Source organism: Bos grunniens, chromosome 21 (genome assembly GCF_055505025.1).
Source record: "Bos grunniens cultivar Pamir isolate PY7600 chromosome 21, Bosgru_T2T1.0, whole genome shotgun sequence".
In the NCBI taxonomy this organism is placed as follows: Eukaryota; Metazoa; Chordata; class Mammalia; order Artiodactyla; family Bovidae; genus Bos; species Bos grunniens.
In genome coordinates, this window is record NC_141185.1 from 25,988,165 (window position 1) to 26,011,453 (window position 23,289).

Genomic DNA, 23,289 nt, shown 5'->3' on the forward strand with positions numbered 1-23,289 from the left:
CCTCTGGTTAAAGCTCTCTCTCCTCTTGATTTCTCTATTACTTTCTTTCTGCAACAGTCTCTGGACACTTGCACCCTTTATCCTATTTGGGTTTGTTGTTGCTGTTTTACTGTATTCCCTGTTTCTCTACCCAGAATGTGAGATTGGGCAGAGAGGGCAGGTCTAAGTGCTGTTTAGGGGCACCAGCAATGGTAGTAACAATGACAGAAAGAAATGGTTCAGTACGGGGCTTATACAGAGAGGAAAGTGACCTGAAAGGCATATTAAAATAATTTAAAGCCTGGGAGTAACACCCATTCAATATACATGACCTGAGGGGAGGATTTTGTGTGTCTCATTCTGGAGATGTTCCATCATTCTGAGGCTCAGTTAATGATTTTTGTTTTTAGGTCATCACTGTTGGTTTTCTATCAAAACTGCTTAAGGAGTAGCTGTCTCTATGGATAGGAGAGAAGACTGTGCAAGAAGTAAAGGGGAGCAAGAAGCTGTCACTATGCACTTCTGCACATGCCAGGAGGGCCTTCAGAAGAGCTCTGGAACAGAAAGAAAGAGGGAGAAGTAGAAATTCGAACAGCTCCTGCTGCAGGTCTATTAGCGGGAACTTTCCCCTTGGCTTCTTATATGCCCCTCCCCTCTCTGCAGGCCACATCAGGGACCTTTTCTCCCTGGTACCCAGAGTCCTAAGGGCTTCTAACTCCCTATCTTCTGTTTCCAGAACTTACGATCTTTTTTGCCCGGAGGCCTTCTACTGAAGAGATCCCAGATAAGGGTGACCCATCAGAGAGGATCATCCATCTAGTTTACAGAAGCAATTTCAGAGTGGGCCCTGGGTCCTTGGACCCCGATGGAGGAAATCCAGGCAAGTATGAGATGGGTAGCATCCCTTTAGAGTTAGACTAAGAGAGTGTGCCAGTGTCTGGCTTTTCTGGGGTATGTGGGCCACTGCGGAGGTAAGTTTTCTTGAAGGCAGGTGTGAGAGTAGGTGTAGCTGGGCACGGGAGTAGAGATGCTTGGGAGAGGGGAGGAGAATACAGACTCAGTAGCCACCTTGAGATGCTGGTCTTCGCTCACTAGAGCCGACTTTCCTGCTTTTGTTCGGCTTCCTGGTCATACTGGCTGGATTAACCAAGGATCCACTAATTCTATCGACATACCAAAGATTCTTTGAAGACAGGAAGGTGAGTGAGGGCAAGAGTTAGAAGAAAAAGTTGAGGACAAAAGGAGCAGGTTTATTTTAAATACATTTTTCTTTTGTCTACCTGGAACATATATCATCCTACACATGTGGTATTGGGATTTTTCAAGCACAGTTTTGTCTCCTGTACGATGTAAATGCCTTTCTATATCACCATTTCAAATGTGTCGGTAAATTACATCGCTTACCAATGCTCTTCTGCAAGTGGAGTTTTGCTTTGAAAATACTCAGAGGATGAGAGAATAGCTGACATGTGGGTTATAAACAAAGATATTTTCATTTTTTATTAATGTAAAGTCAGCTTTCCCCACCTCCACTAAGCAGACACTGAACAAACAATAAAAAGCACATTGGTGGAAGGGATGCTAAACTATTAGCCTATTCAGGAGACCACATGTTTTGACTTGACCTTGTAAGTAAATGAGGGAATGAATGAATGAATGGTGCCTTGGAATAAATATCACTAAGTGTCAGCTATTCTAGCACCAAAGCTAGAGAAGGAAAATCTCTGGGCTTTGAATTAATGAGGTAAAATGGTATGTGTGGCGGGGAGGGGTTAATAGACCTGTCAAAATAGTGGCTTCTTTTTTAAATTATTTTGAAAATATTTATTTATTGGCTGTGCTGGTTTTAGTTGCAGCATGCAGGATCTTTTGGTACAGCGTGTAGGCTTCTCTCTAGTTGGATGCAGGGGCTCAGCAGTTGCGGCACGCAGGCTTAGTTATTCCGCAGCATGTGGGATCTTAGTTCCCCAATCAGGGATCAAACCCACAGCCCCTGCATTGGAAGATGAATTCTTAACCACTGGACCACCGGGGAAGTCCTGTGGTTCCTCATTTTAAAAATCTTGGAAACTCTGCTTATTTTTTTACTTAATATTTTACATCTACCTGGGTTCATATTGCTGACATATTTTTAAGTGCCATGAAATTAAGATTTGGAGGAACCTGCTGCTGCTGCTGCTAAGTCACTTCAGTTGTGTCTGACTCTGTGTGACCCCATAGACGGCAGCCCACCAGGCTCCCCCGTCCCTGGGGTTCTCCAGGCAAGAATACTGGAGTGGGTTGCCATTTCCTTCTCCAGTGCATGAAAAGTGAAAAGTGAAAGTGAAGTCCCTCAGTCATGCCCGACCCTAAGTCTCCACAAACAGATTCCCTATTCATATTTTCCTTTTTGTTTTTGGGTAAAAACAAGTGCTATCTCAGGGGATCACAGCCCTGCTGCTGCTGCTGCTGCTAAGTCACTTCAGTCGTGTCCAACTCTGTGCGACCCCATAGACGGCAGCCCACCAGGCTCCCCTGTCCCTGGGATTCTCCAGGCAAGAACACTGGAGTGGGTTGCCGTTTCCTTCTCCAATGCATGAAAGTGAAAAGTGAAAGTGAAGTCGCTCAGTTGTGTCTGACTCTTTGCGACCCCATGGACTGCAGCCTACCAGGCTCCTCCGTCCATGGGGTTTTCCAGGCAAGAGTACTGGAGTGAGGTGCCATTGCCTTCTCCAGATCACAGCCCTAGGAAAACGATTTAGGCTTATTGTCTCTTTATCTGTTAAAGCATGTCCAGAAGCCTAGGGTAGGATCAACACAAGAGTTTTTGACATCAGGGCTTCTAGTCCTGTTCGTACATGCTAGTCATAATTGGACAGCAAACAATGTTCCTTTTCTTCCTTATGACCCTCTGTCTTGCTGTGGAAATCTGCGCAAAATTGTGATAATTGCTATGATTGTACACTTGAAATTCCTGAACTCAGCAGTGATGAGGAAAAGGTGGCGAGCTCTTTGTGGTTTTTATGAAATCAAGTAAAACCTGGGAGAGATGGTGGCTGTCTTTAGCAATTGAAACCAGGTACCATACAGTTAAATTTTTGAAAAAACACATTTACTACTGAACTTGTCATAGTGACACATTTCAAGTAACTATTTCATCTGCATTTCTTGGAAGGGGGGCACATCAGTGCGCTTTATCACATGCAGTATTCTAACCAGGAAGCCCACTTATGAGAAGAGGGTGCAGGCAAGACACTCACTGTGGTTTGAATGGCTGCCTCTCCCTGCCCTAATCCTAAAGCTCTGTCCAGGGTCAGCTATGACATTTGTGGGGCTCATTGCAAAATGAAAATACAGGATCCCTTGTTAAAAATTTTATTAAGAATTTTAAGGCAGTGACAGCAAAGCAGAAAATCCAGTGTGGTTTTCTTCTGAGCAAGGGGCACAGGTGAATCACAGGTCATACAAGGGGCTGGATCTTGCTCTGATCTTCCTAAATAAGAAGACGAGATTAAGGAACTTCCCTGGTGGTACAGTGGATAAGAGTCTAGGCTGCCACTGCAGTGGATACGGGTTTCGTCCCTGGTCTGGGAAGATTCCACATGCCGCAGAGCAACGAAGCCTGCATGCCACAACTATTGAAGCCTGTGGGACTAGAGCCCATACTGTGCAGCAAGAGAAGGCACCACAGTGAGAAACTTATGTACCTCAACAAAGAGTAGCTGCCACTCGCTAGAAAAAGTCCACATGCAGCAGCAAAGACTTAGTGCAACCAAAAATAAGCAAATAATTAAATTATATATATATATATATATATGTATATAAGAAGATAGGATAAGAAGGCAGTACTGAAAACCTCCCGAATATAATTTACAGTGTGTGCCGACAGGGAAGAGCACAGTAAAGAGGTGATGTTTCACTGAGGGCCTAGGGACCCATCCTTCCTGCCCTTGGAAACAGAGGAAGCTGGAGGGAGTGACTAGGGCAGCTTGAAGACCCCTTTAGAGTCTGTAACTTTGAAGTCCTTATCCTGAGGGGACTCTAATTTGAAGATGCTGTACTTTTCTTCGTTGTTGTTTGGTTGGTTTAGTCGCTAAGTTGTGTCCCACTCTTTGCAACCGCATGGACTATAACCTGCTAGGCTCTGTCCATGGAATTTCTCAGGCAAGAATACTGGAATGGGTTGCTGTTTCCTTCTCCAGCAGATCTTCCTGATCTAGGGATCAAACCAGCATCTCCTGCATTGGTAGGTGGATTCTTTATCACTGGGACACCAGGGAAGCCCTTTTCTTCATTACTCTTCATAAATTGAGAATTGCAGCTTTATCAGTTATTAACAAGAATGACCTGGGGCTGGTGATAATAGAGATACACTTACCTCACAGAGTGGTTGTGAGAGTCAAATTCCAGAAGAGATGTGATATGCTCTGGAGAGTTCTGGGCACATGGTCAACTTTCAATAATGGTGACGATGATCATGGTGATTCGGGTGAGCCTTGCTTTTGGAAAAGTGTGTGTGAGAGAAAAAGTCTCCTCTGCGAACTATCCACTCGGGCCCTTGGCTGAAGGTTTGTGCTATCCCAGCAGGCCTTCTCTGAATCCTTTTTTTCCCAGCTTCCTTCAGCTTAACTTCTTTCAAATGTAGACTCTTTTGAATATGATGAAAGTCCACGCGCTAACAAAGACGCTGCTGGCAGCAAGGTCACCCAAGGAAAGGCAGTCTGGGCGCACAGAACAACACACATTTATTCAGATGCTCCAGAGGCCAGCCCACTGTGCTGAGCCCCAGAGGATGCTGCCTCTCGCCGCCTGTTTCCAAGCCAGGCAGAGGGAGGCTCTTTCCCTCTGGACTCAGCTTGGAGAGTCATCAAGCCCCACTTGTCAGTGTTGTTAGTGACGTCAGACACTTTCACAGATCCTGTTCTGGTCCCAGAAGTGGCGTGGCACTAGCTCACCCATTTCAGGAGTGTCAGGTCCTTGTCTGTGCCGCTCCATCATTTTCCTCACAGGATGGGGGTGGGCATGGACTGGCTGGCTTGAGTCAAGGTCACTGCAGCATTTTAGGGCGGTTGGCCCACTGTATCTAAAATGTTTCCCATATCCACACTTGCTCCCTCAGGATTAACAGAATCTCTTAGATCTGGCATTGGAAAAGATCCTGTTGCTGGGAAAGATTGAGGGCAGAAGGAGAAGGGGGCGGCAGAGGACGAGATGGTTGGATGGCATCACTGACTTAATGGACTTGAGTTTGAACAAGCTCCGGGAGATGGTGAAGGACAGGGAAACCTGGCATGCTGCAGTCCATGGGGTTACAGAGAGTCAGACGGCTTAGCGCTGAACAACAAAAACAACTTAGATCTGGCAGGCCTCCCACTCCAGCTGCACCTGCAATCCTAACTCAGCTCACACCCTGGTGTTCTTTGTGGGATCTGACTTCTCTGCTTCCAAAGTGTTCAGGATGCCGTCCTTCACTCTGGGGAAGTGTGTTTTATTTCAGCAAATGGAGTGTGTTTTTCATAATCGGCACCTTGCTTTAGTCTTGAGGCAGATGGCTGAGTATTGCCTTAGCTGGAGGGTCTTTGGCTGTAGCAGATGTGTCAGAACAGAAGCGGAAGTGATATTTGTCAAACACCTTCTGGGTTCCCAGCAGTGTCCTAGGGTGGTTGTTATTTTATTTATTCTTGGAAGGTGGAAATGATTATCTCATTTTTTTTTGGTTGATGAAGAAACCAAGGCTGTTTCAGGATGGTGCCCACAAGCACATACCTGGTAAGTGGCAGCACCAGCTTTTAAATCCAACTTTGACTCATGTTTCTCTCAGTGATGGTTTGTTGCCTCACCAGACTAGCATCCTCAGATGGGAACATTCATCCTAGCACGTAGGCCTCAGCTGTGAGGCAGACACACATTGCGCACACACCAGCAGGGAGGAGCAGGGAAGGGCAGAGTTTGGTGGAGTACCTGCTGTAGTTACACGGGCAGTATCTGGGCAACACAGAATCCCTGCGGGCTGCCCACTGCACCTGGCTCTCCTTAGAAGACAGGATGAACATGGGCCCAGAGAACCTTGGGTACTGCCTAAATGTATACTTTTACCCATAATTAGCTATAAGGAGAGGAGCAACTAAAACTAAATATCAGGGTAGTAATGCCCAGACTCATGGTAGAAAGACTTCCATTTGCACATGAACTAAGGGAAGGTTAAAGCCCAGTTCTTTAAAGACTTGGACTTGTGCATATATCCAGAGAAAACTCTGATTCAAAGACACATTCACCCTAATGTTCATAGCAGGATTATTAACAATAGCCAAGACTTAGAAATACCCTAAATGTCCATTGACAGACAAATGGATGTAGATGTGGTGTATATGTGTGTATATGTACACACACACACACAATGGAATATTGCTCAGCCGTGGAAAAGAATGAAATAATGCCATTTATAGCAACATAGATGAACCTAGATATTGTCATATTATTAAGTGAAGTAAATATCATATGCTATCACATTTATATAATCTAAAAGTTGATACAAATGGACTTACTTACAAAACAGAAATAGAGTCATAGGTGTAGGCAACAAACTTATGATTACCTGGGGGGAAAGAGGCAGGGAGGGATAAGCTGAGAGATTGGGAGTGACATATACATATTACTATATATAAGATAGATAAGGATCTACTGTATAGCATCAGAAATTCTATTCAATATTTTATGATAACCTATATGGGAAAAGACTCCAGTATTCTTTCCTGGGACATTCCATGACAGAGGAGCCTGGCAGGCTACAGTCTATGGGTCACAAAGAGTTGGATATGACTTAGTTACTAAACAGCAACAGCAATATGGGAAAAGAATCTGAAAAAGAACATATATGTATGTATAACTGAATCTCTTTGCTATATACCTGAAACTAACGTAACATTATAAGTCAGTTATACTTCAATTTAAAAAAAAAATGTAAAAAAAGACCTGGGCAATATGCCACCGGCATCTCTGGCAACATTCCCCTGAGGCATCTCAGATAATGGGGTAGGGGCTGCTTGGATGAGAGACCGTGGGCAGCTTAACATGGCAACAGGTAGACATCATGAGGAAGACCTTGACAAGGTGCAACTTCACTGTGCTTCAGAAGAAGCCTCTTACCAGGATGGACTCCATATGCCTGCCACTGACGGGAGTGGTGCCCAGCGTTCCTGATATCTCAAAGGGTGGGTGTGTTGGACTAGGGACCTGACAGGACTGCTGTAGGTGGAGGTCTTAAGCACTTAGCAGCTCAGGGCTACAAGCAGCAGGGCTAACACTTTCGTTTTAGCTGTTTCACCTTATCCCCTGGGCAGTGCTGAGTTTGGTAGAGGGCAAGAGCATTGGTGGAACTTAAGGCTGACAGATACCTATCTCTGACCTGACTGATTATCACTATCTCCCTTCTGTACACCGTCATATTACAAGGAAACTGGTATTGCAATGTGTTATCTTAGATTTATTTGTGGAATTCTTTGAGTCATGTGTCTTCTCGTCCATCTGTTTTTGTTCATCATTGTTCCCAGTACTGCCACATAATAGCAAGTGTTCAAAAAATATTTCGTCAATGAATTAAATATTGAAAAGACATTCTAGAAGTAATAGAAGATGAGAAAGTGCTTTAGAAATAGTTTAGTGCTGCCTTTCTCAGCTCTGCTGATTAAGTACATGACGGATACCGTAACTATCAGAGTTCCAGATAAGAATCCAGAAAATGCTATCTTTTACAGTGTCATAGAAATAGAACCTTTGTTCCTTCTCAATTGCTGGAAATATACTTGTCTTTGAATGAAACGAGGCATTGGAGCAATAAATATGCCCTTTTGCCCTGGTTCTGAATTTATCAGTTATAGTTCCCACATTGAAAGCATGAGAGTCCTCATGAAAAAGTCAAAGAAAGGAAAATAGATCTTCAAGCTCTGCATGGAGACCCTAGGTCAAGGTAAACATCTAGGGGAGGCTGAAAGCAGGAAGGTTTGGAGGTTTGCCAGTGTGGTCTGAGGGGATCTGAAAGCCTAGCTTGACCAGGAGGAGTCCTTTATTGGCTTAACTGGAGGGTCACAAATATCTGTCTTTAGTGATTTCTCTTTGGGTTTAGATTTGACTATAGAGTTCTATAAAAGTGCTAACATTTTTCTGGGTGAGGTGGATAGGAAGCCAGGAGCACCCTGGAAGCAGGAAGGCAGTAATTATTTTGATAAGTCTGTGCAGTTAATGACTGAGCAGAGTTCTCCCAGGGCCAGAAGGAAAGCACTGGGTAAAGCAGGAAGCAGACGGAGTGTGGGAAGTTTGGGGGCTAGTGGGAGTTTGCAGGAAAGGTCTTAAGGAGGTGGTTTCAGGGGATATACCTGTGGGGGGCAAGTGGGAACTTTGCAGAGGAATGTTGCCAGGATCCCACCAGATACCTGGGAACACAGCAACTGGATGTTTTGAGGAGGAGTTTAATAAAGAGACTGTTAGAAATGTGTGATCAGAGTTTAGGGAAATCAAACCAGGGAACCTGTAGAACCCTGGGATGAACACTAATGGGGAGCTAGCTGCTCCACACCCTCATGGAGAAAGGGAGGGACTGGCTGTGGATCTTGGAGTGGGTAGCCATAGGAGGGGCACTTACAAAATGTGGTGGGTTAAAGACGGATAAAATTCTCTGATACTCCTTTCATCAAGAGTAGGGCTCTGTGGTCTTTCACCTTGAATCAGAGGGACCTGGGCAACTGCTTTGACCAACAGAACCTGGCAGAAGTTTGTATAGCTGTTTCCAGGCCCAGGTCTTAAAGACTAGAAGCTTCCATTTCCTTTCCCTTGGACACTTGCTGGGAGCAAGTTTAACAACCCCAAGTGGAGGCCCACCTGGGAAACTGCTACCTCCGCTGACAGCCCTGACTAAGCTCGCCCAGACCATAACCAGCACTGACTTGTTAGCCATCTTGGAAGTGGATTCTCCAACCCTAGGCATGCTGCTCTGGCTTACGCCATGTGGGACAGAGATGAGTTGCCCACAGAGCTAAGCTATTAAGTGTCAGGGGGTAGTTTATAACTATCAGTGGTTACTGGGCTATATGAGTTGTGGCCTCAGTAGAGGGACACAGATAATCCATGGTAGCCTGGCAGGAGGGGAGCCAGGGAGACAACCCCGCTGACTTCTCTCATCTCCTGCCTACTTATTTACTGCCAGTGACCACTGGGTGGACTCAACAAAAGCCAGAAGAACAGGAACCTGTTGATGGCCCCCTGTAGGTCAGTTCCCTGGGGCACACAGAGCAGTTGGAGAAGTGTGAAGTGAGATCTGGAGGGACAGATGGGAAACAGCCAGCACAGGCACCAGGCAATTTAACGTTGGTGTCATGGTGTTGATCCCATTCGATAAAACTCTACCTGCCAGAATACAAATCTTAAAAGACAAAAACCAGATCTCTTTTGGAAGGTGGCCAGGTATGTGATCAGTAAGTGAGGAAGGAGGAAAATCTGTCTGAGACATTTCTTAATCAAATAGCTAAGTGTTTGATTTAATCAGTGTTAATGCAAATGGAAAGTAGAGTAACACCCTATGGATGTTGCCTCCTCAGAGCAGCTCTGGGATTGAGCCCCCCTCCCCAATTTCCTGAGTGGCTGTCTAAGCAGAGCCCTGGGGAGCCTGATGCTCAGTGAAGGAACTGGCTCTGTCTTTATGTCCCATAAACTAAATATCTGTGCTTCCAGGGTAATCGGAATAATCCGGCCAAGGGAGAGAGGGACACCAGCCCAGGTCTGAAGCCCTAGATAGACAGACCCAGGCTACCTGGGCAGAGTCAAGACTCATGTTACTCTGCTAGTCAGAAGTGGCAGTGAACCCCAAGCTCCTGGAAGAGATCCCTGGAGCAGTGCCCAGAGCCAGGGCCCTCTCCACATCAGCTCTAGGGGGCAGGAGGGCCACTCCCTGGGCTCTGCGGCGGGCCACAAAGCCAGAGGGTTGCTCACCAACGTCTAGCAGAAATTTTGCAACACCTAACAAGTGGGAGCTTTGCAACACTGCCCTGGGAGACAGGTGGTAGAGTGTAACAATTAGAGCTGGGATTCGGGAGTCTAGTTGCCTGGATTTGAATTCAGGTTCTGCCTCTTGCTAGCTGTGTAACCTTGTTTAACTCCTCTATGACTCTACAAGGGCTTCCCTGGAGATCAGTTGGTAAAAGAATCTGCATGCAGTGCAGGACACCCGGGTTCGATCCCTGGGTTGGAAAGATACTCTGGAGAAGGAAATGGCAACCCACTCCAGTATCCTTGCCTGGAAAATCTCATGGACAGAAGAGCCTGGTGGGCTGCAGTCCATGGGGTCGCAAAGAGTCGGGCACGACTGAGCGACTAACACTTTACTTACTTATGACTCTGTTTCCTCAACAGTAAAATGGTACTGCTATCATATACTATGGAGAAGGCAATGGCACCTCACTCCAGTACTCTTGCCTGGAAAATCCCATGGATGGAGGAGCCTGGTGGGCTGCAGTCCATGGGGTCGCTAAGAGTTGGACACGGCTGAGCAACTTCACTTTCACTTTTCACTTTCATGCATTGGAGAAGGAAATGGCAACCCACTCCAGTGTTCTTGCCTGGAGAATCCCAGGGACGGGGGAGCCTGGTGGGCTGCCGTCTATGGGGTCGAACAGAGTCGGACACGACTGAAGCGACTTAACAGCAGCAGCAGCACCTCCTTCATTTGATTGTCACCAGGGCTGATGAGTTCATCTGCATGAAGGGTTTAGGGTAGGTGGTGGCTGCACTGCATCTTTAGCTGCAGTGAGCACGCTGTCCACTCCATTCCGCGGGCTTGACACATAGTAACCTTGCCATAGTATTTGCATTCTGCTGGAAGCACAGGCTAAAGGGAGAAACCCATGAGCTCAGCTCACATTCAACAGGAGCTCCCAGACTGCCCTGCCTCCAGGCTAATGGCTCTGAACCTAGTTGATCTGTCTATTCCCAGGGTGTGGTCACACTGGTTTTTAAAGTTTTTTTTCTCGCTGTGCTCCAGTCACATCTTAGCTTCTGGGCTGCCCACCAAAGATACTGTCTGCTCCAGTGGTGCTCTCAGACCCAACGGGGCAGAATGGGGCTGCCCCCGTCAGTGTGGGGTGACTGATGGCTCACCAGCCTTCTCTTCTGCCCTGGGGCCTGGTTGTGAAAGAAAGCAAATGAAAAATGGTAGCAATAAAGAAGGCTGCTCCCAGTAGACAGCGCCTCTTTGATTCCAGGTAAACGGTAGTGTTTGGGCCAAATGAAGCCTATGGAGGGAACCTGGAATCTGAGTACTGGGTTCTCTTGCCAGCTTCTGGAACCCACTTGTGACATGGCTACTCTCCTGACCCTCAAGTGTACCCTTCCCTAAGACCTTGCCCTTTAGAGGTCTCATCATGATTTGCTGGTCAAGAGTAGTTTGCTCTGATAGAGTGCAGGGTAGGGGTGACTGAGACCACTGCAGGTAAATATTCCCCAGCATCAATGGGCAGGTGAGAAAACTCCAATCTTGAATCTCCCCCGTCCCCAGCAGGTTGGGTGACATCACATTAGTTCTTCACTCTTTGCAAAATAAAGGCCACCTGAGCTGACTTTGAGGGGGTATCCCGAGACTAATAAAGTCCCTGGAGAAAGAGCCAAGGGAAATCAGGTGTGGGTATTTACTGTGTTGACAGAGCAGCTGTGCGCTTCAGAGTCTCTGATTGTAGGGCTTGGGGCGGCATCCTCAGGTGGAGAGAGTTTTTCTTCCTGCCTCTCCTCCACTCTTTCATCGGTGCTCTTTCCTGCAGATCAGGATGATTCTTAGGAATGGCTGCTCCTAGGAGCAGCAGAGAAACAGGAATTCTGGGAAGAAAGCCCTTCAAGCCTGGCCTGCAGCGGCTTCTCCTCCTGGGTGAGTCCTCTGAGAGCCCAAGGAAGGGCTATCCTCACCCTCCTCACTCCGGCTGTCTTGAAAAAACTGCCCCACAGGTAGGCCTCATGCCTTAGCTCTGCCCTTTCTATAAGGTGCCAATCCCTTTGACAGGCCACAGAGCCATGGTTCCAGCCATGCATCGTATGACGAAAGAGGTGGTACAAAGTACAGCAAATAAACTTACAATGTTTACCGTCCAACTGCAAAGCCCGACTGCCAAATAAAGCCATCTCAGTTCCACTGCAATTTTTGCAGGTAAAATTTTCAGTCAGCCACCAGAGGGTGCCCACAGAGCTCTCTGAAAATGACCCAAACCTGCAGAATTAGAAAATTTCCAGTGTATCTAAGAGTAACACCAAATATAGCTCCCTCATATATGACTGGGAGTCATGCACAGGTCAGCTAAGGAGCTGCAAGTTTGCAGGGGATGAAGAGTCAGGGTGGGAGTGATGGAAATAATCTGAATTTTAGCTAAACAAGTTGCATCTTGATTTTAAATTGGCAATTGCAATAACACTTTGAGGATTGGCTCAGGGCTAATTTTCATTCCCAGCCAAATTCCCTTCCCCACCCTTTCTTTCCCCATCCATGTGTACAAAGGAAATGCAAATACATATAAATATTAGGCTAAGCCACAGGCTTCTTGGAAGGTAAGGCTGCTGCTGCTTTAAAAAAAATCCTATAATGCGAGTGAAAAGATAGATTTTCTGAGCCACTGCTCCTGCACGAGGTGAGTGTCAGGAAGAAGAAATGGAGAAGCCGTAGTTCTCTGAAGAGCTGGCCTGGCGTGGTGCGTGCCTGGGATGAGAGGAGCAGAGGAATGGCTGCCTCCCTGTCCCCAGCAGGGCTGGCAAGCAGGCTGGGTCTGGCCTCCCTGTCTTTCCAGGGCCTGGCACACTGGCTGACACACAGTAGGTGCCTGTTAATGTTTGTTGAATGAGTGAATGAATGAATAGGAAGTGAGCTGGGTGGGTAGGACACCGCCTGGGAGCTCTCAGCAGGGTGAGGAGAGAATTGGGAAACGGATGGCTGGGGTGGAAGGGTAGTTTTCCAGGGAGGAGAGGTCCCATGTTCTATGTTAGCTTCCTCTGGTTCAGGCCCTTTCTGTGGATGTTCAAGACTCCAGATCCGATGCTTTGTTTTAATGTTGGTCAAACTGCCCAGTGGTCCCATTCATTCATAAGAAACACTCATTCACAGTTACTGGTTACCTGATGGGGGACCCTGGCAGTTACCCCGTGCCGGGGACACCAGCCTCCCTCAGCTTTAGCTCTCTGGAAATCTGGCCAGCTGGGAACTGGGTTTTGGTTGCAGGACAATTGGGCCATTTATCTCTCTGGACAAGGTGTGTGTGTGTGTTGTCATAAAATGCCTTGTGTGTGGGATGTGTGTGTGTGTTGCCATAATGCCTTGTGTGTGGTGTGTGTGTGTTGCCATAATGCCTTGTGTGTGGGATGTGTGTGTGTGTTGCCATAATGCCTTGTGTGTGGTGTGTGTGTGTTGCCATAATGCCTTGTGTGTGGGGTCTGCCATCTACACAGCTTTTTGACACCACCTATGGCTACCTCTTGCTGGTACATAGAAGAGATGATATGTATTGATGAGATGTATTGATATTTAAAGTTAGAAATTTAGGGACAAGTTATTTTACTTAGGTTTCGGTACTTGTAATTCATCACAGAAGGAATCATGGTGTGAAGGTCTTGCAGGGTTTTAAAAGATTCCTACATATATTCCCTTTCCAATATTTCTCCTTTCGGGCAGCTTTAATGACAATTTGTGGGGCCTTCAGATGAGCCAGGAGGGACGCTGGCTGCTGGGCTTGGAGAAAGGGAATGGTTTTGGGAATTAACCTTTCTCCCTCCTCCCCTGCCTAGGCTGAGTCAGTCCACCTGATTAGCACAACAATGATCAGATTTTCCCCACCAGCCTGAGAAGAATGGGTTCCTGACCAGGATCCTTTTAATTTGCAAATCTCATGCAAATGAGGCCCTGAAGATTCCTGGGCCCTCCCAGTGTTGGCCTAGCTGGGTGCTCCACACTGCATGAACTCTGCAGTAACTGAGTTTATGTCTTCTGGATCTTTTGTTACTTCTTATCTTCACCAGGCCCTGACACAGCACTATATACTTAGAGAAGTTTAGACCCAAGGGAGAGGCTATTAGGAAAGGGTCTCAACAAACTATGCTATGCTATGCTATGCTAAATCACTTCAGTCGTGTCCAACTCTGTGTGACCCCATAGACGGCAACCCACCAGGCTTCGCCGTCCCGGGGATTCTCCAGGCAAGAACACTGGAGTGGGTTGTCATTTCCTTCTCCAGTGCATGAAAGTGAGAAGTGAAAGTGAAGTCGCTCAGTCGTGTCCGACTCTTCGTGACCCCATGGACTGCAGCCTACCAGGCTCCTCCATCCATGGGATTTTCCAGGCAAGGGTACTGGAGTGGGGTGCCATTGCCTTCTCCACTCAACAAACTAGTGGTAGCCAAAGCAAAGGAAAAATTTCTAGAAAGCTAAACAGGCTCCTGAAAGAATGTTCCATCAGATTGTTTTGTTAAAATAAGATCTCTCTCTCTGTGTCTCTATACATATATATATATATATATATATACGTAGAACTGAATTACTTTGCTGTATGCAAAAGAATTCAACATTGTAAATCAACTATACTTAAAAAAAAAGTTGGAAAGAGATCTTCTCTGGAGGGGAAAATCCATTTTGTGAAAGGGAAGACAAGAAAAGGAAAGAGAGGCAAAGAATAACTCAAACAACCTCTTTGCCTGAGCTCTCTGTTAAGAAGGATCATAGCATGGGCCAAAAGACTAGGGTGTTTGGACACCAATAGAGAGAGAAAGAGGTCAGACAACTGTTTACCTTATATCCACTCATCAGGGACCTGATGAGGTTGTGTGGCTTTGTGAGTGTCATTTTATGAAATAAACAGAGATAATCTCTCTACTATTTCCAAGAATGACCTAAGGGAATGAAGTTAGCTTTAAAATGACCACTCTGTCAGGAAAGTGACATAAACAGTGAACAGAGAAAGTGGCGTAAACATTTACCTTTTTTGGTCTACTGAATAGATATAATTCTACAAAGCTCAACTAATTCCTTTGTATTTAATAAACTCATCTTGAATATCTACCATGTCTCAGGCACTGAGACCTACATTCTTGTCCTCGAGGGGTTTTCAGTCAGTGAAGGAGGCAGAAAAACGACCAGATTGTACCAGAGAGGCCAAGCTTCACCTGCACTCCTGTGAACTCTACAGGGGAAGTTCTTGCCCAGAGCCTGGGAGGCACAGCCCTCATGCCACAGGGCTCCACCCCTCATGTGCTGCATATAGGCCAGAGATGGGCACCTGATGGTTTGTCAGGGTCAACTAACAACTAAGCCAAGCCAACCCAGTTTCTTACTTGACAGTTTGTAATTAGGATGCTGGAGAGACAAAGTCGGATGTGGGGAACAAAGCTGAAATTTACAGAGACTTGGGGCTGAAGACACCTTAATGAACCACACATATCCAGAGAGTGATGAAGCAAAGGAAGCCAGCCAGGGGACAGCATGGGATGACTCACAAAGGGAGCAATATGAGAGAGCTTATTAGATGTCTCTGGGAGATGGAGAGTCACTTTTCGTTCCAGCCCTGGTTTCCAGATCCAAAAGCAGGAGGCTTGATTTCTCATCTTTGTGTCCTGTGAGATTGCAGTTCTTAAAAATAAATTCCCCTCTTCCTGAGCTAACTGGAGTGAGTTTCGTCTTCTTATAATAAAAAATTCCCTGATTTTAATTCAAAACGTTACACAGTAATGTATTGGTTGCCTAGGACTGCCATAGCAAATTATTGTAACTGCATGACTTAAAGCAACAGAAATGTGTTCACTCACATTTCTGGAGGCCAGAAGTCCCCATCAGGCAGGGTTGGTTCCTTCTGGAGGCTCTGAGGAAGAATCTGTTTCCATGTTCTCCCCTAGCTTTGGGGGTTTCAATAATTCTTGGTATTCCTTGACTTGTAGAAGCATTGCTCCAATCTCTGTCTTAATCTTCATGTGGTGTTCTCCCCACGTGTCTCTGTGATTCTCTGTTTTTATCTCTTACAAGGAAGCTCATCAATTTGATTTAGGGCCTACCCTAATCAAAAATCATCTCTTCTAGAGATCTTTACCTTCATTACATCTTGTTGTTCAGTAGCTGAGTCATGTCTGACTCTTTGAGACCCCATGAACTGCATCACACCAGGTTTCCCTGTCCTTCACTATCTCCCAGGGTTTGCTCAAACTCATGTCCACTGAGTCGGTGATGCCATCCAACCATCTTATCCTCTGTCACCCCTTCTCCTCCTGTCCTCAATTTTTCCCAGCATCAGGGTCTTTTCCAAATGAGTTGGCTCTTCACATCATGTGGCCAAAATATTGGAGCTTCAGCATCAGTCCTTCCAATGAATATTCAGGGTTGATTTCCTTTAGGATTGACTGGCTTGATCTCCTTGCTGTCCAAGGGACTCTCGAGAGTCTTCTCCAGCACCATAGTTCAAAGGATCAGTTCTTCAGTGCTCAGCCTTTGACGGTCCAACTCTCACATCTATACATGACTACTGGAAAATCCATAGTTTTAACTATATGGACCTTTGTTGGAAAAGTGATGTCTCTGCTTTTTAATATGCTGTCTAGGTTTGTCATAACTTTTCTTCCAAGGAGCAAGTGTCTTTTTTTAATTTTGTGGCTGCTGTTACCGGCCACAGTGAATTTAGAGCCCAAGAAAAGAAAATCTGTCACTGTTTCCACTTTTGCCCCTTCTATTGTATTCTATTCTGAAGTGATGGGACTGGTTGCTATGATCTTAGTTTTTTCAATGTTGAGTGTTAAGCCAGGTTTTTCCACTCTCCTCTTTCACCTTCATCAAGAGGCTCTTTAGTTCCTCTTTGCTTTCTGCTACTAGGATGGTATCATTTATGTATCTGAGGTTATTGATATTTCTCCAGGCAGTCTTGATTGCCTAGTGCTTCATCCAGCCCAGGATTTTGCATGATGTATTCTGCAAATAAGTTAAATAAGTAGGGTGACAATATACAGCCTTGATGTACTCTTTTCCCAATTTGGAACCAGTCCATTGTTCCATGTCCTGTTCTAACTGTTGCTTCTTGTCCTGAGTACAGGTTTCTCAGGATACAGGTAAGGTGATCTGGTATTTCCATCTCTAAGAATCATTACATCTACAAAGGCTCTTCTTCCAAATAAGATTGTATTCTGAGGTTCTGGATGAATATATCTTTTGGGGGGGACACAATTTACCTACTACAAACGAGGTATGAGTATGTTTATTGCTGGATTACTCAATTGGTGGGCATGTGTTTAAATAAGCAATAAAGCAGAGGTACAGAGAAAGGGAATTTTTTTGGACAGAAAATGATAAATGAAGTCCCTATGGAAAAGATTATGATTTAGGAATGCTTTTAATTTTAATTTTATATTGAAGGGAGAAAGAATTCATACTTTCAGTACCTATGGTCTCTAAATGTATTAATCAATGTAATCTGTGAATTATAAATAGTTCATGTGATTGGAAGGTGGGATGTAAGAAGAGTTATTTTGTTGTTGGTTTTATTATGTTTTTATAGTTATCGAGGCCACTGGTGACCTTTGCAGGAATAACTACCATATCGTTAACCTCAGAGGGTTGGGATTAAGGATTGAATGGAAGTAAGAAGATTGTTAGTGTGATATCACTTGCGAGAAGTGTGATTGTGAAGTGAGAGGAAGATTTGGGGGTCTCTGAGAGGTGTGTCATCTCTAATGTGCTGTGTGCTAAGTCGCCTCAGTTGTGTGAGACTCTTTGCGACCCCATGGACTGTAGCCCACCAGGCTCCTCTGTCCATGGGGATTCTCCAAGCAAGAATACTGGAGTGGGTAGCCACGCCCTCCTCCAGGGGATCTTCCCCACCCAGGGATCGAACCTGCATCTCTTATGTCTCCTGCATTGGCAGATGGGTTCTTTACCACTAGCGCCACTCTATAGTTGATTCATAATATGCTGTTTGTGTTTGAATGCTATGATTAGCTTTAACCTCTCTCAGAGCTTCTTAGGGATGATATCCACTGATGATGTCTCTTAAACAGCATAAAACAAGTTGCTAATCAGGACCCAAAACTTCCCCCAGATGCCTTGATTCTTTGTTTAAAGCAGCACCTCACTGGCATCTTACACTTGTAGTGACCTGACCATGCCAGCCCAATGTCCTCTTGGTCCTTGGTACTAGCTAATTTCCCTGCCTAAATATCCTTCTTCCTTGATTACCTACTTATCTTTCAAAGCTCAGCTGGAATATTCCGTTTGTTTTACTGTGAAGTTCCTTATGAAGTTATTCATTCTTTAGAACTCCCATAGCACCCTTAGATTACGTACATAGAGCACTTATCACTGTACTATGAAATTCATTAATTTTCTGCCTCTCCCATTAAATCATGGAGATTGGGATCCCTGTCTTTCCTTCTTCTAGTCCTCAGCTCCTCACATAGTATTGGGCATGTAGTATGAGTTCCATGAGTGTTGACTGAATTTGTAGTTTGCAGTTAATACGTGACTAAACACTAAGTATACGTGAAGGGGGACGTTGTTGGATGTCTTGCAAAGGGAAACAGGCAGGAGAGAGAAAAAGAGAGGGGCATGGGGCAGACTCATTATCAGCTTCCATTGCCCACTCCTGTCACTACCAGAATCCAGGTTTTGTGCAGATGTTCACCATCTTGCAAGCAGCCATGTGCCTTGGTGGGAATTCACCTTCACCCACCCTAGGGATGGGTCTGATTGACCTTAAGGTGATCACATTCCTATTGTCAGTAATTGATTTGGAAATGGGAAAGTCACCAAATTCTGACCAGTCATACATGGGAGACTTCTGGGAAACGTTTCCTTGCCTAAAATAACAAAAAGAGATGCTATCTCTTCTTTCTCAAGGTGTTGTCATGTCTGGAGAAGATACTTGGAAACGCTGAAGACATTTTTCCATCAGCCTGAGAATGGAGCCAACGACTGAGGATGGAGGAACATAAAATGGTAAGAGCCTGGATTTATAATGACACGGCCAGGATACTGACACTGCCTATCCATCTCCCTGCTCTTTGAGAACTAGTTATCACAGTTCATGCATTTCCTTATTCTGGAAGGTGGTTTGAATCTGTTGCTATGACTTGAAACCAAAGGCATCCCAACTGAAACAACTTGCTATATAGTAAATATTCATTTATTATACAACTTTTATTTTAAAGTGGCTACAATGGCACCCCACTCCAGTACTCTTGCCTGGAAAATCCCATGGATGGAGGAGCCTGGTAGGCTGCAGTCCATGGTGTCGCTAAGAGTCAGACACGGCTGAGCGACTTCACTTTCACTTTTCACTTTCATGCATTGGAGAAGGAAATGGCAACCCACACCAGTGTTCTTGCCTGGAGAATCCCAGGGAAGGCAGAGCCTGGTGGGCTGCTGTTTATGGGGTCGCAAAGAGTTGGACATGACTGAAGTGACTTAGAATTAGCATAGAAATCAAAGAGCCTGTTCCTTGTGACTGTGTTGTGCACCAGGATTTGGAAAAGTAAAATATGATATTCCTATGGTCATCTCATAAGCCCAAGGTTATGCCATTCATTTGACTATGGCACTTAGGTTGTAGAGGCTAAATTTCTTTTCCTGAAAGACTAAGAAAAATCTAGTCCTGAGCTATCTGAGGGAAAGTAAACAAAGTTGTAAGACACAGACAGGAAACCTTGTTTTCATGGATCACTGACCCAAGGAAAGAGTTACTTAAGGAGATACATAAATAAATTTTTAAAAATTGAAGGTACAACTACTTTTAGTTACATTAAAAAAAATCAAACGAGGGTGCTACTGGTACATAAATGAAGAGAGAGAATAGAAAATTAAGATGTAGATCCAAATATATATAGGGATTTAGCACATGCTAAAGGTCCCATTTTGCTCCTTTGGTGGCTCAGTGGTAAAAAATCCATCTGCCAATGCAGGAGATGAGGGTTTGATCCCTGTTGGGAAAAACCCTGGGAGAAGGAAATGCCAATCTACTTTAATATTCTTGCCTGGGAAATTCCATGGATAGAGGAGCCTGGCAGGCTACAGTCCATGGGGTAACAGAGAATTGGGTGTGACTTAGCGCCTGGACAACACACAAAACAAAAGGTCCCATTTCAAATCACTGGAACCACTGGGTTTTTATCAATGATATTTGGACAACAGGGTAGTTAGCTATAATAATAAGTACATAATTGGAGCCATACCTCAAATGTTACCAAATAAATTCCATATGGGTTACAGATTTTTAAATAGAAAAATATGAAACCACAAAATAGAAAAAAAAATAAACAATTTTCTTATAATTTATGACTGAAGAGAACCTTTAAATATATGACAAGTTATAGCAGTCATAAAATAAAAGATTGAAAATATTAACCAGGTTTTAAAAAATATATCCATGCAAAAACAATCATAGCTGGGTCAAAAGTCAATGGACAAATCAGGGAATATTTTTATGTCATCACTACACAATAGGTAAGAAAAAAATAAATGTGATAGAAAGGTGGCAAAGGATGCTGTGTCAGGTGACATGAATTTGCAATTTGGCAGTATCAGAATGACAAATACTAAATATTTGATTCAGGAATTCTAGTTACAGGAATTATTTATAATAATTCTATCAGTGAAAGTTGCTCAGTCTTGTCTGACTCTTTGTGACCCCATGGACTATACAGTCCATGGAATTCTCCAGGCCAGAATACTGGAGTGGGTAGCCTGTCCCTTCTCTAGGGGATCTTCCCAACCCTAGGATTGAACCCAGGTCTCCTGCATTGTAGGTGAATTATTTAACAGCTGAGCCACAAGGGAAGCCCTAATTCTATTAAATTACAGACATACTCCTATATGTAGAGATCACTTCAGTAGTTCAGTTCAGTCTCTCAGTTGTGTCCAACTCTTTGCGACCCCATTGACCACAGCACGCCAGGCCTCCCTGTCCATCACCAACTCCCGGAGTCTACCCAAACTCATCTCCATTGAATCGTTGATGCCATCCAACCATCTCATCCTCTGTTGTCCCCTTCTCCTCCTGCATCAATCTTTCCCAGCATCAGGGTCTTTTCAAATGAGTCAGTTCTTCACATCAGGTAGCCAAAGTATTGAAGTTTCAGCTTCAACATGAGTCCTTCCAATGAACACTCAGGACTGATTTCCTTTGGGATGGACTGGTTGGATCTCCTTGCAGTCCAAGGGACTCCCACAGTTCAAAAGCATCAATTCTTTGGCACTCAGCTTTCTTTATAGTCCAACTCTCACATCCATACATGACTACTGGAAAAACCATAGCTTTGACTAGATGGACCTTTGTTGGCAAAGTAATGTCTCCGCTTTTTAATATGCTGTCTAGGTTGGTCATAACTTTCCTTCCAAGAGGCAAGCGTCTTTTAATTTCATGGCTGCAGTCACCATCTTCAGTGATTTTGGAGCCCCAAAAAATAGTCTGCCAGTGTTTCCACTGTTTCCCTATCTATTTGCCATGAAGTGATGGGATGGATACCATGATCTTCGCTTTCTGAATGTTGAGCTTTAAGCCAACTTTTTCACTCTTCTCTTTCACTTTCATCAAGAGGCTCTTTAGTTCTCCTCATTTTCTGCCATAAGGGTGGTGTCATCTGCATACCCGAGCTTATTGATATTTCTCCCAGCAATCTTGATTCCAGCCTGTGCTTCCTCCAGCCCAGCATTTCTCATGATGTAGTCTGCATATAAGTTAAATAAGCAGGGTAACAATATACAGCCTTGATGTACTCCTTTTCCTATTGGAACCAGTCTGTTGGTCCATGTCCAGTTCTAACAGTTGTTTCCTGACCTGCATACAGATTTCTCAAGAGGCAGGTCAGGTGGCCTGGTATTCCCATCTCTTACAGAATTTTCCACTGTTTACTGTGATCCACACAGTCAAAGGCTATGGCATAATCAATAAAGCAGAAATAAATGTTTTTGTGAAACTCTCTTGCTTTTTGATGATCCATCAGATGTTGGCAATTTGATTTCTGGTTCCTTTGCCTTTTCTAAATCCAGCTTGAACATCTGGAAGTTCATGGTTCATGAATTGCTGAAGCCTGGCTTGGAGAATTTCGAGCATTACTTTCCTAGCGTGTGAGATGAGTGCAATTGTGCGGTAGTTTGAGCATTCTTTGGCATTGCCCTTCTTTGGGACTGGAATGAAAACTGACCTTTTCCAGTCCTGTGGCCTCTGCTGAGTTTTCCAAATTTGCTGGCATATTGAGTGCAGCACTTTTACAGCATCATCTTTTAGGATTTGAAATAGCTCAACTGGAATTCCATCACCTCCACTAGCTTTGTTCATAGTGATGCTTTCTAAGGCCCACTTGACTTCACATTCCAAGATGTCTGGCTCTAGGTGAGTGATCACACTATCGTGATTATCTGGGTCATGAAGATCTTTCTGTACAATTCTTCTGTGTATTCTTGCCACCTCTTCTTAATATATTCTGCTTCTGTTAGGTCCATACCATTTCTGTCCTTTATTGAGCCCATCTTTGCATGAAATGTTCCCTTGGTATCTCTAATTTTCTTGAAGAGATCTCTAGTCTTTCCCATTCTGTTGTTTCCCTCTATTTCTTTGCATTGATTGCTGAGGAAGGCTTTGTTATCTTTCCTTGATATTCTTTGGATGGAGAAGGCAGTGGCACCCCACTCCAGTACTCTTGCCTGGAAAATCCCATGGACGGAGGAGCCTGGTAGGCTGCAGTCCATGGGGTCTCTAGGAGTCGGACATGACTGAGTGACTTCACTTTCACTCTTCACTTTCATGCATTGGAGAAGGAAATGGCAACCCACTCCAGTGTTCTTGCCTTGAGAATCCCAGGGACAGGGGAGCCTGATGGGCTGCCACCTATGGGGTCGCAGAGAGTCGGGCACGACTGAAGCGACTTAGCAGCAGAAGCAGCATTCTTTCGAACTCTGCATTCAGATGTTTATATCTTTCCTTTTCTTCTTTGCTTTTCACTTCTCTTCTTTTCACAGCTATTTGTAAGACCTTCTCAGACAGCCATTTTGCTTTTTTGCATTTCTTTTCCATGGGGATGGTCTTGATCCCTGTCTCTGTACAATGTCATGAACCTCCATCCATAGTTCATCAGGCACCCTGTCTATCAGATCTAGTTCCTTAAATCTATTTCTCACTTCCACTGTATAATCCTAAGGGATTTGATATAGGTCATACCCAAATGGTCTAGTGGTTTTCCCCACTTTCTTCAGTTTAAGTCTGAATTTTGCAATAAGGAGTTCCTGATCTGAGCCACAGTCAGCTTCTGGTCTTGTTTTTGCTGATTGTATAGAGCTTCTCCATCTTTGGCTGCA

The 23,289-nt window shown here is 44.7% G+C and overlaps 1 protein-coding gene across 11 annotated transcripts in view; it reads left to right on the plus strand.

The window, feature by feature from the left end:
- EGLN3 (egl-9 family hypoxia inducible factor 3) overlaps positions 1 to 23,289 on the plus strand; it is a 452,919-nt gene that overhangs the window by 245,630 nt on the left and 184,000 nt on the right. For 4 of the 11 annotated variants that reach the window (XM_086363668.1, XM_086363669.1, XM_086363664.1 and 1 more), the window contains 3 exons: positions 390 to 586; positions 716 to 859; positions 18,838 to 18,936. Coding sequence is in view for 4 of the 11 variants with exons in the window: in XM_086363664.1 (XP_086219790.1) it covers positions 18,919 to 18,936 (18 nt within the window). In the remaining 7 variants the exon portion in view is untranslated. Of the gene's footprint in view, positions 1 to 389; positions 587 to 715; positions 860 to 11,730; positions 11,941 to 12,582; positions 12,615 to 18,831; positions 18,937 to 23,289 lie in introns of those variants that run through there. The other 7 variants (XM_086363667.1, XM_086363672.1, XM_086363666.1 and 4 more) reach the window with 6 other exon arrangements.